The sequence below is a fragment of the Pundamilia nyererei genome, unplaced genomic scaffold (genome assembly GCF_000239375.1).
Source record: "Pundamilia nyererei isolate P.nyererei 1_Seehausen unplaced genomic scaffold, PunNye1.0 scaffold00054, whole genome shotgun sequence".
Taxonomy (NCBI): domain Eukaryota; kingdom Metazoa; phylum Chordata; class Actinopteri; order Cichliformes; family Cichlidae; genus Pundamilia; species Pundamilia nyererei.
The window spans coordinates 1,661,690-1,678,135 of record NW_005187455.1 but is presented as its reverse complement, the minus strand read 5'-3'; the positions used below and the strand labels follow the sequence as shown (position 1 = coordinate 1,678,135).

At 40.6% G+C, this 16,446-nt stretch overlaps 1 protein-coding gene across 5 annotated transcripts in view; it reads left to right on the top strand.

Annotated features, from left to right (window-relative positions):
• Positions 1-14,521, top strand: part of wdpcp (WD repeat containing planar cell polarity effector) — an 84,922-nt gene extending 70,401 nt beyond the window's left edge. For 3 of the 5 annotated variants that reach the window (XM_013910989.1, XM_013910988.1, XM_013910990.1), the window contains exons 15-18: positions 5,041-5,146; positions 9,235-9,326; positions 10,805-10,836; positions 12,241-14,521. In XM_013910989.1, coding sequence (XP_013766443.1) covers positions 5,041-5,146; positions 9,235-9,326; positions 10,805-10,836; positions 12,241-12,294 — 284 coding nt within the window. In that variant the 3' untranslated portion in view covers positions 12,295-14,521. Of the gene's footprint in view, positions 1-395; positions 459-5,040; positions 5,147-9,234; positions 9,327-10,804; positions 10,837-12,240 lie in introns of those variants that run through there. The other 2 variants (XM_013910987.1, XM_013910991.1) reach the window with 2 other exon arrangements.
• The last annotated feature ends 1,925 nt before the right edge of the window (positions 14,522-16,446 follow it).

Sequence of the window (16,446 nt, the reverse complement as noted above, 5' to 3'; positions counted from 1 at the left end):
GAATAAAATGATAATATTTAGTGCAAACTTATCTACTTGATTCAAAGCTTATCCTGTGTTGCTGCATAGCAGTAGATGTTTCTACAGCACTGAAGCTTCATTATGTGTCACTAGATTTTACTTTACTTGCAGTTTCGTAATATGGGACATAAAGTCGGTAAAAAGAAAGTACATCGCAAGTCTTTACATAAAAGGGGATAATCCACATTGCAATACAAATTGCAGCTACCTGTGGAAAAACCCGAAAACTGGTGGTTGTCAACACCCGTCTTTATTGATGTAAAGTGAGGTGCAATCACAGGGTATAGAGGAAAATAGTTAAAGTCCCGTCACAGTATTTGTCAGGTTGAGGTCTGGAGTGGGCCATCACAACGCAGATTCTTTTCTTTTTCCAGTCATTCTGTTGTAGATGACCCAAATTCGGCCAAGCTTTATCTATCACACAGATGGCCTCATATGGTCGATTCAGTGATTGGAAGATGCCCAGGTCCTGTGGTTTCAAAACAAGCTCTAATCATCACCCCTTCACAGCCATTCTGACAGTTCGTATGAGGTATTTTTGCTGATATGCAGTGTTTGATTTTCATCAAATGTGACACCAAACATCTCCACTTCTGTATCATCTGTCCAAAGGACATTATTCCAGAAGTCTTGTAGTTTGTTCAGATGCAGCTTTGCAAACTTAAACCATGCTGCCATGTTGTTCTTAGAGAGACGAGGCTTTCTTCTGGAAAACCCTTTCAAGTAGTCCATACTTGTTCAGTCTTTTTCTATTTTTACTGTCATGATTTTTACAATTTAGCATGATAACTGAGGCTGTAGAGAAATGTACCTCTTGGTTTTTTGCAGGTTCTCTGAGCATTGCATGGTCTGACCTTGATAACATTAAGAGTTAACTTGCATGCACAGTCCTGTGAAAACTCGTTTTCATGTGATTATACCTTAAATTAAATAAAAAATGTTTTCTTATTAAAGTTTATTTGATTAATAGATTTTTTTTTTTTAAAAATGACACAGTCAGCCGTCAGAAGGTCTGAATTCATTTAGAAATCACACACACTCATGACAGTGACACTTAGTGTTGTCACAGCCCTTGATGAGGACGGTTAAACTGATCCCATTTTATAAGAGTGTGTGTCCCCTTGTATGTTAGACAGACAAGCAGACAGCATATTAACAGAGCAGAAAAGCCAGGTCATAAATAATGAGTGGCTTGCTTCAAGCAGAGGGCTCCAGTGAACAAGTCTCGCTTTACAGACACACATGCATGCATGCGTGCACGCACACAAACACAGCCTCTGGCGTGTTTGTGACACACTCACACATTTATCATTGGGCATGTGCAAGCCCCTAAAACAGAAGCAGTAAGCGGACTGATTGTTAAGGAAACCACTTTAACTTTTAAGGTGGCTGTAGCTCAGGCGGTAGAGCAGGTCATCTACTGATCGTTGGTGGTTCCATTCCTGGCTTCTCCCTAGTCTGAATGCCAAATATCCTTGAGCAAAATACTCACCCCAAGTTGCTCTTCGATGCATCCATCGGAATATGAATGTGTGTGAATGTTAGTTAGGAAGCACTTGGTAACAGCTTAGGAAAAAGTGCTTGTGCGAATGGGTGTCATTGGGTGATTGCACAAGTTGTGTAAAGCGCTTTGAGTGTTCAAGATAGAGTAGAAAAGTGCTCACTAAGAACCAGTCCAAGGTAACGACAAGAAGTCAACTTTCGAGTTTCGGTGCCTTTCAGGGTTTTCAGTTAAATTCAGTCCGTACCTGCATGTACTAATATGTGCTTTGCAAATTAATCAGAGTGTTGTTTGCTGTTAAAATATAAATAACATCTGCAGGTATGTCTGGTTGTTCTCATCATCACATGGTCTCCTCCTGATTCCTTCCTCACTGACTAAACACAGACTGTGTCATCAGTCACATGTTCTCTGTGCACAAAGTTCCCACAGTGCAGCTTCAGTCACCTTTGCCCCACATTGTCAAAAAATTCAGTTCAAACACACTCAAGAAAGTTGTTTGTTCTCAATAGAAATCAAGCAGACACACGTGTTTGTGTAAACGTGTTCTGGTGGTCGTTTGAAAGCAGATCAATTCTAGTTTCTTGCTGCTCAAGAGAAACTTAAAAACAGCTCGTTTTGTTTGTGAAATCTGAAATGACCTCTATTAGGTCAACCTGTTGCTATGACAAAAGCATAAGCATGACCTAACCCCAGCTTTGTTCTGAGCTTTGAAAGAGTTTTTCCTCCCTCTGTATGTATTTCGGTCATGAGTGGCCAGCAGTAACTTTCACTGGAGTACCTGTTACACATTTTATTTAGTTAGTTAGTTTTGTTTCGTTTTTTAGGACAGATGGTGGGGGGTCTGTTCTAAGGCAACAGTGTAAGACACTATTTAACTGAACAGCATGTGTACTTTGTTCACATCTGTTTTCTTGCTTTAAAATGATAATTTATTCCATGCATCCTTCAGTTTTCTTAACTGCTGATCCAATCCAAGGTTATGAAGAAAGATGCAGCCTATCCAGGGTGTCACGGGGTGAGAGGGACAGGTTACCAGTCTATCACCAAACTAACTTCACCCACTTAAAAAAAAAAACAGAAAAACAAGAACCAAATGATTGGTTATTTCCTTTACATTACTTACACCAGGCCTTTAGATTGATTCATCATCACTGATGATGATAGATTGGTTCTGTGGAATCGTTTGAGGAACCAAACTGTAGTTTTCAGTCAAAGTCAAAGCTGCATCCAAGCTTAAAGATGTTGCATCAGATCAGAAGTATTCTTGTTGAGGTTTTTTTTTTAGTTGTGAACCATAAATTTCTTTACCAGTCAGACTGTCATTGCTGTGTTCTAGTGTAACATGCTGAGCCGTCTTAGGGAGAAAATGGAGCACAAACAAACTACGGCCATATTTGGCTCATCCTCTTCCCCACAAAGAAATTCAAATTGCAGGTTGTGCCTTTGACAGTGTGCAGGTGGTGAGAACAGGACTTCCATAAAGCAAGTCCAGAGGTGCACAAGGAGAAAACATTGAAGGAGAAACCAACATTTAGCTAGACAGTATATTGAACTTTTCCTTCAACTGTGTGTGAGTGGTTTTTTTTTTTGTTTTTTTCCCCCTTGCATTTTTTTTTTTTTGTTGTTTTTTTTTTTTGTTTGTTTAAATGAATGTATTAGCTTAAAGCCTAATTCTGCTAAAACCTAAAACTGCTGTCCTTTAGCCAGACGTCAGAATAGCCGTTAAATCATTCAAGTTGCTTTTGAGGTTATATCCTGAGGCAGTTTTACACCTGAAATTACCTGCAAGTACTGAAAGGCATTTCCAAAAGCGAAGCATGCGGTGACACAGACCACCCTGAAATATGATGCCCCCGTCACCACCACCACCCACTAAGTCATTAGCGTACTGTTGATCTTACAGTGCCTAAAGCTGTTGCATGAGAGCGTAATTAAATGGGAACAGATTAAATGGAACTTGCTACATTTACTCAAGTACTTCACTATATTACAGTTGCTGCTTTCTACTTCCGCTTCACTATATTTTGAACTTTTATTGTACTACATAAATTGAAAATATTTTGAAATATAAAACTATTAGTACAGATGAAGCTAAACAGCATCTTGAGCTGCACAATTAAGGTGATATATATATTAATTAATCACTGTTTATGATCCAGTAATGTTGTGCATATGAGTCTATGTGGTCGATACTTCTTCTTTATGTACTTTTAGTATATTTTGATGCTAAAACTTTGGTCTTGTTATTGAAGTAGGATTATGACTTCCAGAATCACCTTTTTTAGGATACAGGAAAACACATGAGCCCAGATGTCTCCGCCTCCGTCTTCTGTGCCAACTCAAAAAGTCTTTGAAACCCATCTGCAGCTACCTGAGTTATAGGACAGAAAAACTACTTGCTGCGGTTTCCCTGAGTAGCAACTGGGGAAAAAACCTCATCTAGGTCATCTCCACCATGTGCTATTTTACACAATGCAGAACTGGAAAAAAATAACACTGGAAAGATGAATACATCTCCTCATATTGTTTGACTCATTTTTGTATTTGTTTTCTAAAAAAAAAAAAAAAGAAAAACAAAATGACTCATTTCCAAATCGAGCGGTTGTTTAAGGTGGATGTCAGTCTAAGACTTGGAAACGACCCATATGTGCATCCATTGTAAGTCCCGATGAACAGCGATTCTGCTGTCGCTTGTAGACAAACATAAACGCACAATAGAGAACACACATTTCAGCTTAGAAATGGTCCCTTTTTATAACAGCATTGGAAATCGCTTATAGCTGTCTGGCTGACAAGTGTGCTGATTTGGATAGATAGAGCATTGTGAGAGGCAGAGTAGCGAACAAGTGCGAGGGAAGGCCCCTTTCTTTTCCCCTCTATCTCTTTTTCCTTTGAGTAGCGTTTTGCCAAGAGGAGAAGCCAAGTTGGTTTCCCGATCGTTCTGTCTCCCCCTCACAAAGGCTGACATGACTGCAGGGCTTTTCAACGGGCAAAGAGATGAGAGCTTTATCTGAAGATCCACTTCTCCTCCTCCTCCCTCCCGCTCCCTCTCTTTCCCTCTCTTCTTGGTTGTTGCGGTAAAAGCCTGTTAGCTGCGGTGTGTGTTGAGGGAAAGCAGCGTTTGTTTCTTGCTTCCTTCTCAGCTCTGTCGGCTGCTTTGTTCGCACATGCGCCGTTTACTGTTTGACATCTTGTCTCAATTCAGAAACTCGAATCGAGTGTTTATCAGTAACAAGATGATCAAGGTTTGTTGTCCAAATTAGCAGAAACAGACGCTCAGGCACTGTTCGCCTTATACAAACCATATTTAGAGGAGAAATTGTAAGGCTTAGAAACATGCTATAGACCGAAATATCAGCACCAGCAGCTGCCAATAAACAGAGCAACATCTTGACGCCAGAGAAGCACACAGTTTATTAGTATATGTGTACTATAATGAAAGCAGTGACACAATCTGGGTCACTTTATTAATTTTTTGCTCTCCCTAATCCTTATATTTGTCTTTTTTGTTAAAGAAGATCTTCAGAGCGGCAGAAGTGATGCCTGTGGTTCCAGCTTCAGTGACCTTCAGGTAGCGAGGACGCAAAGTGTAGCGGACCCTCCACGCTCCCCATCAACACAGTGAGTCACATGTACCATGTGCAGTTCCACATTTGTCAAGTGTTATCTGTTTAAACTGGTTTTCAAACAGGGTGTGACATCCTTAGATCTAGAACCATATTTGTATATTCATATCAAAGCAAATTTTCCAGATTCTCCTCCCTTCTCCTCCCTTCTTGAGGAAGAAAACAACACGTTAATGCTGAAGCTTCAGTATGGAGAGTCCAGAAATGAGTCCGAGACGGTACGGTGGTTGTGTCTAACTTTTATGTGGTCTATGATCAGATTAAAGTTACAAAATCTTGCCTTTTTATGACTGAGAGACATTACAGCTTTTACACTGATACCCGATTAGTCATGGACGCTCTTTTTCAGGACATGTGTGATGGCATCAGAGAAGAGGCACTAGAAAAAGACTGTAAAGTTATCAAAGTGGTGCATATGACACTGTAAAGGCTGTAAGCTTTGGACTGAGGTCCTTTAATGTTAGTACATACGCTCACCAGCCAATCATTAGATACTCCTTCCTAGTACTGAGTTGGATCCCCTTTTTGCCTTCAGAACTGCCTTAATTCCTCAAGGCGTAGATTCAGCAAGGTGCTGGAAACACTCCTCAAAGATAAGATGACATCACACAGTTGCTGCAGATTTGTCCACCGCACATCCATGACGTGAATCTCCTGTACCGCCAATTAATGAGCAGTTATTTGAGTATTATGCATTTAATTATGAGTGATGATTCATCTCTGGCTCTCTTCCACTGCATGCCTTTTGTCTTGTGTCCCTCCCCTGACCCCTAACTGGTTGCTGCAGATGGCTGCCCCTCTGTCAGCCTGGTTCTGCCAGAGGTTTCTTCCTGTTAAAGATGGAGTTTTTCCTTCCCACTGTCGCCAAAGTGCTTGCTCATAAGGGGCCGTCTGATTGTTTGGGGTTTCTCTGTGTTATTGTGGGGTCTTTACCTTACAATATTAAGTCACTGGGTATTTTCTGTTTTTAAGACCATTCTCTGTAAACCGTAGGCATGGCTGTGAGGGGAAAATCCCAGCAGATCAGCAGTTTCTAAAATACTCTGAACATGGTGTGGTTATTGGTGCGAAACAGGCTGCTGAAGTTGCCTTTCCTCCTCATTCTGATGCTCACAACTTCAGTAGCTCGCTTTGATAATGTCTGCATGCTTAAATGCACTGAGTGATCGACTGACTAGATATTCGCATTAACGTAGTAGCTGGTGAGTGTATTTTATGTCCTTCTGGATAAAAACAAGAAGCAACAGGTTTTGGTGAAGCGTGATTTGCTGATCACTTTAACCTCTTTCCAAACACACACAGTATAACACTGTTCCTTTACCCTTTGTGCATATAGTGTGAGAGAATTAACCACAATACATTTGTGGATCAGGCAGATAAACAAACGTAAACTTTCTATAGTGTTAAGAGGTTACAAATGCAGGCGATACTATACTGTCACAATCATTTGACACTTTGTTTTTGCAAAACTGTTGACTTGAGCTGCTATTTATATAAAAAATTTTTTTTTAGTTCAGCTCACTACAAATAAGGCATCCAGACACTGCTACGTTCCCGCAGAGGTTCTGCATTGTCTGCTCATGAATCGTATGAGAGCGTCTGTGGCCAAATGACCCAGCTGCAGCCTAAGAGCCTTCACTCCCAGCGACATTTCAAATGTCAAAACCACATCAGTTCCGGGTCTTACGCTTCCAGCGATCCCAGAGTTGAACCGGGAGCCACATTTTTAAAACGCCACCAGAGTCCATTTTCACTACGGCTCAGTCTCCAGAGTGCAGACCAAACTCAGTGTTTCAGAGTGATTGTTTAATACAATCGTCCACATGAATGACATGTTGAAACAGTGTGACTAAAGACGCGCTGAAAGCATCCCTCTCCGTCTCTCACACACAAACATACACACAAACACAGCCACATCCACGGCTCTATTATTGTGGGATGGTGGTGGGGTGGGGAAGTGATGGAGGGGCCTTCCTTGTCATACCCCAACTAACATATTGGAGTATTTATATGGGATTTGTGTGCATTAGATAAAAAGGCACTCTTGTTCTTTTCATCCTCATAGGCTTTTCATGGCTGTTTGACTGTAACACTGATGACTCTCTGCTGCACCCCCTCCACCCTCCAACCCCTCCACTCTGCGTTTCTCTAAGCCCCTTCCATCCACCCCAAATCCTTTCCTATCGGCCAATTTAAACAAGCTGGGTCCAGAGAGAGAGAGAGAGAGAGGGGAAGAGACAGAGATGCTGTGTCCTAAGCTCTTTTTAAAAACAGTAAAAGGAACGAGACGAGGGAAAAAAGAGGGTTAGGGCGATTTGGCAGCCAAAAGCCCAGTCGTACTACCCCAGGTCTTCCCCTGCACCGCTGACAGAGGCTAAGAAAGCAGATCCCCAAACCTCCCCAAAGATAATGGCCACAGAGAGGAAGAGACAAAGCTTCTGCTTTTTATTGCACCCCCCCCCCCCCTCCTCCTCCTCCTTTAGAACAATTTTTATATTGAAACACCCCCCACCCCCCCTCCTCTTTTGTAATCTGGTCTCCGATGAAGTTTCATTGTTTCTCATGTGAAGCCAGTGACAGCTTAGCTGAGATGGAGTAGGGCAGGAATTATAGCGCAGGCGTTTTCCCGTTTGGCTCGCTGAGAAAAGAGCGGAGAAAGAGAGGAAGGCGAGCACAATGGCAGTTTGGGGGCTCCTCGCCGATTCCCGCCGCATTCCCCAAATCCGACTCGAAGTGAGAGAGAACAAGACGGAAATCTGGGAAGCGTCCCAACGTTCCTTTGATGGCTGCTGGCCTCTCTCGCTCATCACACAGTCTTCTGTCAGTGGAGGAAGGAGGATGCAAGATTTCATTTTTTTTATTTTTGCTTACTGGAGGCCAAAGTTACTGTGAGCATTCAGAGCGACAGAGAGCTGAGAATTTCTGTTAACAGTTTATTTTATGATGATAAATGATAACGATAAATGCGCTGACTGACTTCTTGGTGTGACCTAATCTAAAGTTGTAAAGGAAAAACTAAAAATGTTCATGTTTGAACTTTTGAAAGGTTGAGAGAAGTATCTGCTTGCAGTTCAATTCTGTCTTACCGACCATTTATATTTATATTTATATTTCTGGTAATGCTATAGAGAAAAAACACCTTAGTTTTAGCAGTTTCAGCAGTAACAGTGGTGTGTATCTAAATCTGTGATGGAAACGGACAAACCAAACACTGTAAAACTAAAGTTTCAGATTCATTGAATTCATTAAATCTCTATCTGAAATATAAACTAGAAGCAGACTTAAAACCTTAGCGGATAAAGCAAACCCAAGATGAATAAATACAAAAACCTTTTTTGAAATAAGACAGCTTTAGTAGTTGAAAAATTGGACAAGGGGAAATAGTCAGGTGTAAAAACCTGCACTGCTTTCACAAGGCCGAATCATCATAGCCAGATAATTGGATGGGAGCTCTCTGAGGTGGCAAAGCTCATAAGGTGCTTTGAGTAACCAGTGGTGACCAGAGAGGTTCAAAGGGGGGAATGAAACATGAACCAGCGACAGGATCCTGGAAAAAGTAGTGGTTTGGGGACGCCCAAAAAATTCCAAACCACAGCCAAATGGTCAATAAAATTATTTTCTATAAATCAATGTATTGCTTAAAAGCATGGAGTAATACAGGCTTAATGTCTGCATTGCTTCCTTCCTCTTTTGGGCCAGTAGAAAATCTCATGATTTCACACTTCATGTCAATCCGTCATTAAATTTCTCTTTTATCAGTTGCAGTGAGCTTTTCCTGAAACTGCATAGCTTAGCCTGTTAGCCAGCTGGAGAAGCTCGTGAGTGAGTCCAGACCTGCTAAATCAGTGCTGGGTTTATAAGAGGGTTCATGGATGATTTCTGCTTGTCTAAAGATCTCTGCCTTTCAGGATTTGCCGCTAATGGTTTTGTGCCAGATGTAGAACCTTAGAGGCTAACAGCATATTTACTTTATCATAATGTTTCTGGTCTTATCTATTCTGTGCTTTGTTTTACGAACGCACTCATTCGTTCAGTTTTAAACAACATGAAACATGTGTCACCAGCTCTATTTTCTTTCGTCAGTGCTGATGGAGCAGCCAGTTGGAGGAGACAACAACCAGAGACCTTACATTTGACCGTCAACCCAGACGTGCTCAGGATGCTGAAACAAACAGGTAAGTGTGCAGGTATAAATGAACAGTGCAAACCCAGCAAAACTCTCTCGGAGGATGACATTGCTAGTCAGCTTTGGTAAAAAAGTGAAACCTGTCTTATTGTAAAGAAACCATAGCTAGGTTTGATATCAATGTCTACTAAACTTTTTACTTTTGAATCAGTTTAGCTTTTTTTAGATGTCTTTCCAACATCTTGGTTAGTGTGGCCAAGGAGAGGAGAAGTCAGGGCATCTCTACTTAGACTGCAGCATCCTTTGACCTGATTGCAGAAGAGGCAGAAAATTGATAGATGGATAGACTGATGGATCATTTTTCACCTGGTTTACATCTAGACTGAGTTTAGATGCAAACCTAGCAGACTTTATTAAATGCTTAAAAAATGAAAACAAGAAAATGATTAACTTGAAGATGATGACCAGAGAAATGCAGAGTTTTGTGTATGATTTTGTGTATGATTGAAGACTATTCATGCATGTTAGATCTCATCCGTGTCCTGTTATTGTGACTCTTTCTTATTTAAAGAAGTCACGCCAACATAATTTTTCTCATTTGTACAGGTACTTATACCTGTACAAAGCATCTGATTTCTTTCTGGCTCGAGTTACCTTCCCTTCCCAAATCTAGAATTTAAGCCAAAACTGCAGATCTAATAATTGAATCCACTATGTTTACGTTCCTTTGACTTTAGATTAATCCACCCTCCATTTTGCTGTTAATCATCCCAAACTGCCTACAGGACAACAAGTGCTTTCACCAGTAACAGCTGATGGAGAGAGCGTGCCCATTATTTTAAAGAGCAGCTAATAATGTTCAGCATTTCAGTGTCAGGGCCACGTTTTAAGCCCCGCAGCAATTCTCCGGCGACATTCAGCCTGCTTTTTATTCTCTAAACGTCGCCTGAGTGCTCTGCTCTCCCCGTCTCAGATGTCTGCGATGACTAACTGGTCATTTAGGAAAAACACCCATTAAGAAAACATCACTTCTTCTTCTTCTTGTAGCTGCGCTGCCTCCTCCCTCCATCCTGCTCTCTCCATTTTAATAATTCCATTTTTTCCTTCTTTCTTTTTTTTTTTAGGTGATTAGCAATTGTCTTTGCATCAAATCGCTCTGTCATTCCATAATCCGGACTGTAGGCTATTGAGGGGAATTTGCATCACCGTTTTAAATATCTGTATATGCACGTCAGGGTTTTAATGTCAATCATAACCTTATTAACGCAGCGCTCAGAGCGAGAGAGATCGCCATGAGTGACAACGGTTTACGTTCGTTAAAACCCAGAAAAGGCGACGTGTCCGACCTGCTGAGCGAGCATGTAACCTGTTCAGGCGTTCAGCTGCGTGTGTTTACGCGCCGTGGGGCTGTCGTGTGTGATTATGCATGTCTAATGTTTGGTTGTTGTACTTGTTTCAAGTGTCATGGCTGGTTTACGGCAGCATCGAACATCATTCTCAGATGCCTTCTGTTGTTTTGTTCTGCAGGAAGCAGCAGAGCTGACGGAGACGGAGTGAATGTAAGTTGACTGATAGTTAAGTAACGCGGTTGCAGAAGCTGCAGTTTAGTGCAGAAAAACAAGTTTTGCATTTATGATCAGTGTATAAACACGTATTAATGCTAATAATGCTCTGCATTTACAAGCAGTTATGAGGACATTTAGGAGTTTGTTAATGTACAGTTTTTATAAGCAATCACAGCTTCTCATATTAAGACACATTAACTCAGAGCTCGCTGTGATTTAGTGCTGTCGTGATGGCAGAGTTTCATTATTACTGCGCTAAAAAAGTCTCACTACGGGAGTTATTGTGACACCTGTAGAAAAATAACTAATACAACCATCCTGTCAGTGAGTTACACATAACTTTATTTATTGTCATTTATATAAACTTTATATAAAAATCCATGGACAGTCTATAACCATAACAGTGTAATTGCTCATTTCTGATGTTCTTAAATGTGCACTACTGGTCTCGCTCTGTTTGGCACGCCGTGATAGTTATATGGAGTCCCACACCAACAGTTCAGCTGACTGTAATTCATGAAGGTGAACAACTAGAAAAGTGTGGCTGTGTGGATTTATCCTCAGTGAAACCCCAAGATCACAAGCAGTGAGACCAGCGGCTGAAAGACTGTCGCATAAGATCGCAAAAACAATCCTTAGCTTCCGTTCATGGTTCGAAAAAATTGGGGCATCAGTAAATCCATGCTTCACGTGAGCGATGCAAACCAGAGCAGTCGCTGTTTAGCATCAGTGACATTTCCCACATTGTCCTAGATAAACGCATAAACTTTGCCCCACATTTGGTTGGTTGGAAGCTGCTAACCATAAATGCAATCATTATCTAACAGTGCGGTGAAAGGACACCTTTGCAACAGCGTCATAAATGTGACTGCTTGCATTGGAGTAATTTATACAGGTGGACGTAATTAAGTGGCCAGTGAGTGTCAATCTTTTATTACCTGAATTATCTTAATTACTGAAATGAGGGTTAAATTTATAGTTGCTGATAATAGATCAAACTGCATGAATTCAACTTATAGACTCGTAAACTGAAACGAGAACTAAATAAACAATGTGTGTATTTATTTATATGTATAAAAGTAAACAAAGAGAAGTTATTGCATTAGAGTTGAAGAATACCTGGAGGATGTCTTATTGGACTGCTGTTTACAGTGATTAGCCAATTAGATATTAAAAAATTAAAAATTAATATATGCTGTTATTTTTATTACATTTGATAACATTTATATTACATTGGTCACTTAGTTCTTTTTATTGTTTTTACAGGATTAATTGTTCAACAGACTGTTGGATGATGAATATAATAAATGCAGAAATGACTGCAGCTCCATATGTTTATATTTATATAATGTTCATTATTCATGTTTATTAAGGGGGATGTTTCTGTTTCTTCCTCAGGATGATGACGACGACCCCGGGATGCTTCATGTGGTTCATTTAGGGATGGTTTGAAAAGACTAACGAACAACAGATAAGACTTTATTAATCCCAGAGGGACACAACATCTCACCAATAACAAGCACAGTAGTTACTTTGCTTGAAGCTTAATCTATAAAGGGTTTAAAAGTCCCCTCATTCACAGCCACACATGGAAAACAGTTTATTTTTTTATACCTGTCATAGAACGTTTGTGAATTTCAGCCAAATCATAAACATGAAATTCACTGAATTCAGCTTATTTCGTGTCTTTGTGAAGTCTAAACCAAATGAACCCTTGAAGGAAACACTTACCTGCTTCTTCTTTTAAAAACACGGCAGAAAATGTTTAAAACCTTTACATTAATCAGCCTGAAAAAATAAAGACTCCCATTTTACACTCATCTCACTGATATTGGATGTTCCAGGCTTCCTCTGCACGCGCATGTGTGCGTGTGCGCCGAGTAGATGTGTGTGTTTGCGTGTTGGCCGAGATTACAGGCCGCAGTTTTATTCATGAACGGGAGCCAACCAGCGACTTTAAAGCATCGCGCGGAGCCCCTTTCCTGAACAGCAGCCATAGCCGTGTCAGAGCTGTCGACGCGCTGCGCTCACCGACTAATCTGACAGCGCCGCGCGAGCCCTAATCCCTCACTGTATCGTAATCTATTTACTTTGCATTCTAAGAGGATTTCCACCAAAAAATATACAAGAAGCGATGTTGGAAATGGACAGAAGATCAGCGAGGATGCTTTTCTGCTGTTTTTTTTTTTTTGTTTGTTTGTTTTGTTAGCTTTAAAAAAAATCATTGTATGTTTTTCGGGGAGTCAATCCTCTACGAAAGGGATGGGTGAAAGGAATTACATTTCTGACTGATACTAATACTTCTCTTATGTAAACATCAAAATGTTATATTTCCCTTCTGATGATACAGTCACACTGCAGAGGCAGCTGGAGATAAGTGGCATCTGTCGCCGCCTTTAGTGCATCTCTTGACACGTTTATAATTTACAAACCAAGGCTGCATTATCTCCTGATTGTTTGACTTGACAGCTTGAATAAAAACTGCAAAATTGCTTAACAGGCAAACACGGGTCCCTCCCATCCCTCCGATGGCCTACACAGTCACCTTTTTGACATGCAAACAGTGAAAGCTCATAATACAAATGAAATTTCATAATACAGAAAACAAAGTGGGAGACCAAATGCTCTCCTCGGTTACCCTTTAAGCAATTATGTCAGCTTTGTGAAATCCTAAATAGTTATGCATCATTTAAAATGTGGCCAGCAGCTTTTATTTATGAAACACCGCCTCACGCTCCAATCTTTGCCATCCGAGATGACTTGCAGAGATAGGCTTATTAGTGGTATTAACATACTGCGCGGCGTGCTGGAGCTGTGAAACGGCCTTGTTAACATTTGGAAATGAATCAAGCCTCCAGCATTTGCTATTATCCAGGTTATCTGCCTATCCCCCCCCTTCTCCGTGCAACAGCTGTGCTGTTTCTCTGCACTGCGTCTAATGATGGCCTTGATTGGACTGATACGGTTCCCCCCTCAGGGGGACGTTTGTATGATTTATAGGTTTGTTTCTGATCTCTGCGAGAGAAATCCCTAAAATATTATAGACAAATATGTCAAGACCATTAAAGACATCAAAGAGACAAGTTTACTTACAACGGAGAGTTTTTAGAAGGAAGAGATTCCCTGAAAAACGAAGAAATATACTGACTAGTGTTACGGTTTCTCTTTGTTGTTGGTTCTCAGGTGATTGAGATGCACTTTGCTTAAGGATCACACTGCGATCGCTTCATCGAGAAAAGTGCTCGGTTATAGTTTAGCATATCTGGTTTTAATATCTGTTCCTGAAAAAGCCTCACAGACAAAAGCGTTATATCTTGATTCTCTGATTCGAACAGTTTGTTTTTCCTTTCTTTTCTTTTTTGTTAGACTAAACAAAAAAATAAAGCACGAGTTAATAAAATAAATATGATCTGATGGGTCCTGTTATAGATTCTGGAGACTTCTTATGACAGCAAATTATACACACGTTATAGTTTTATCAGGCTGATACTTCATGAATGTGGCTGATTTTGTCAGATTTTCTAACAAAGTTTTCTTTTGATGTACACATGAGCTGCAAAACACTGTTAGTTATTTTCTTTAAAGAAAATTGAATTCTGAAATCCCCAAAAGACGCATTTGGATTTGTCTTCTTTTGATTTTATGAGCTGAACTAACTCTCAGACTGAAATAAATGTGCATGCAAATAATGTAAACACGTATAGAAATCTATTTTTCCTCATGCGTGGTCCAAGTAACTTTATTTCTTTGCTGTGAGATTTTAATTTTGAAGGTTTACGGTCATAGTACTGCATCATTTTTATGCATTTCTGCCCCTGGCATCTGTTTGTGAAGAGAATCTTGTCTCTGAATGAAAAAGGAAATGTGGCCAACACGTCAGACAGCGATGCGTTGACACACAGAGACGACGTCCGCTGCGGGGAAGCGCTAAAGCCTGCAGGCCAACCAGCCCTCCATTAAGCCCTCCCAAGTCTGGTGGGCTGCAAGGAGAAGACAAGTTGTAACTTGGGATGATGAGTCTGCTGCATCCTTTGCAGATGAGATAATGTAAGCACTCTTCAGATACCTCTCTAATCCATCCCCTCCTCGCTGTGACGCAACTGATGCATGAGGAAAGAGGACAGGAAGTGGGGCTGTCATCAGAAAAACAAAAGTCTGATATGAGGGGTGTCGTCCTTTGCAGAAATCAGCGAGAGCTGCTTTCGCCGGTCCAATCTTGTCTGATTTCCCTCCATCAGCCACTTCAAGGGTTAAAAGGAGGAGGAAGGAAGTGCGTGACTGCTCAGCTGATCTCAGAGCAGCACAAAAGCCTCCAATCATTTAATTTAATGGTCTACAGTAACAGGACTTCAGTGGAGACGGTGTTGGTGATTAGCAAAACCCAAGTAAGATAATGGCAGCAGTGGTGTAGGAGGGCAGTATCAGTGTAAGCAAACATCTAGTCAAATACATCTGATTCTGCCCTGCAGTTTGGACTTCCTTTGCATGTTGGCAAAAAAAAAAAAAGTTAAATCTCAATGTCACCATTTTATTCTACCCATGTCAATAAAAATGCCAACTTTTCAGCCTTGTTGCCCCCATCAGACCTCTTTTCCTTTGGCTAATTCAGCACCACATGCCCATGGTTCAGACGGTGCAAGTTCATTTGGTGTTTTGTGAAACTAAACTGATGTGTGGCTGCTGGTTCTTGTCCCTGTGCATGAGTTAACAGCAGTATTTTAAAGAGCAGAATTAGACTTCACAGCAAACGAAGTGCACGCAAGGTCCCAGGAGGTCAGGAGGCCACAGTTCTTGTCTCCTTTGTGAGCTTTTTGTGTTTTGCACTTCTTTGTTTTCACTCACTCGTTTGTTTAATTTTCACTCGCTGGATAGGTTTAAGAAAATATTGTGTTTAAATATGCTCCATTACATTATAAACCCGCAGGCTCATAGTGATGCTTAAGAGTACTCAGTGCATTTAAATGGGACATGGTTCCCACTTTTGCTGGTAAAGCAATTTCCTGTAACTTGCCGATAAGTTCTGTGGTTTCACCCACCGTTCTGTCTCCATATACAAGTAGTGTTGAATCAAAGAGCTCCAGCTGTCCTCAAATACCGACTAGAAGCTTGTCCTCCATTCCTGATGTGATGGTGTCAGGAGGATCCACTGACTTATTTTCTCCCAAAGTTGAAATATTTCCACATCTTTTTTTAAACTTTGTGGATTTCCATCGCTAACATAAAAAAGGGAGGATTGTTAGATGCCATGCGAGTGAATGAAAGTGGGTCTTTTTAGTTATTATTTATGGGTGTAAATTTGAAATAAAGTCATTAATATCAAACTTTTATATAGAAAGAGATCAAAAGCATGCTAGCTACTAAATTTACCAAATCATCACGTGCATAAGTGCAGCTTCACGTGGCTCCTATTGTGGTTGTAAATTTGTTTACCGGCCTTCATCCTTCATTATAATGAGGATTCTTTGCAAATTAGTACAATAAGCCACCTGGGCCTACAGTGTTTCTGTGTAAATGCACAATTTTCTGCCACAAAAAGCATTTTGTTTTTAAATGATGCCTTTTCATGCTTGTTTTAAGAAAAGCTCTCACAAGTGTTGGATGTCT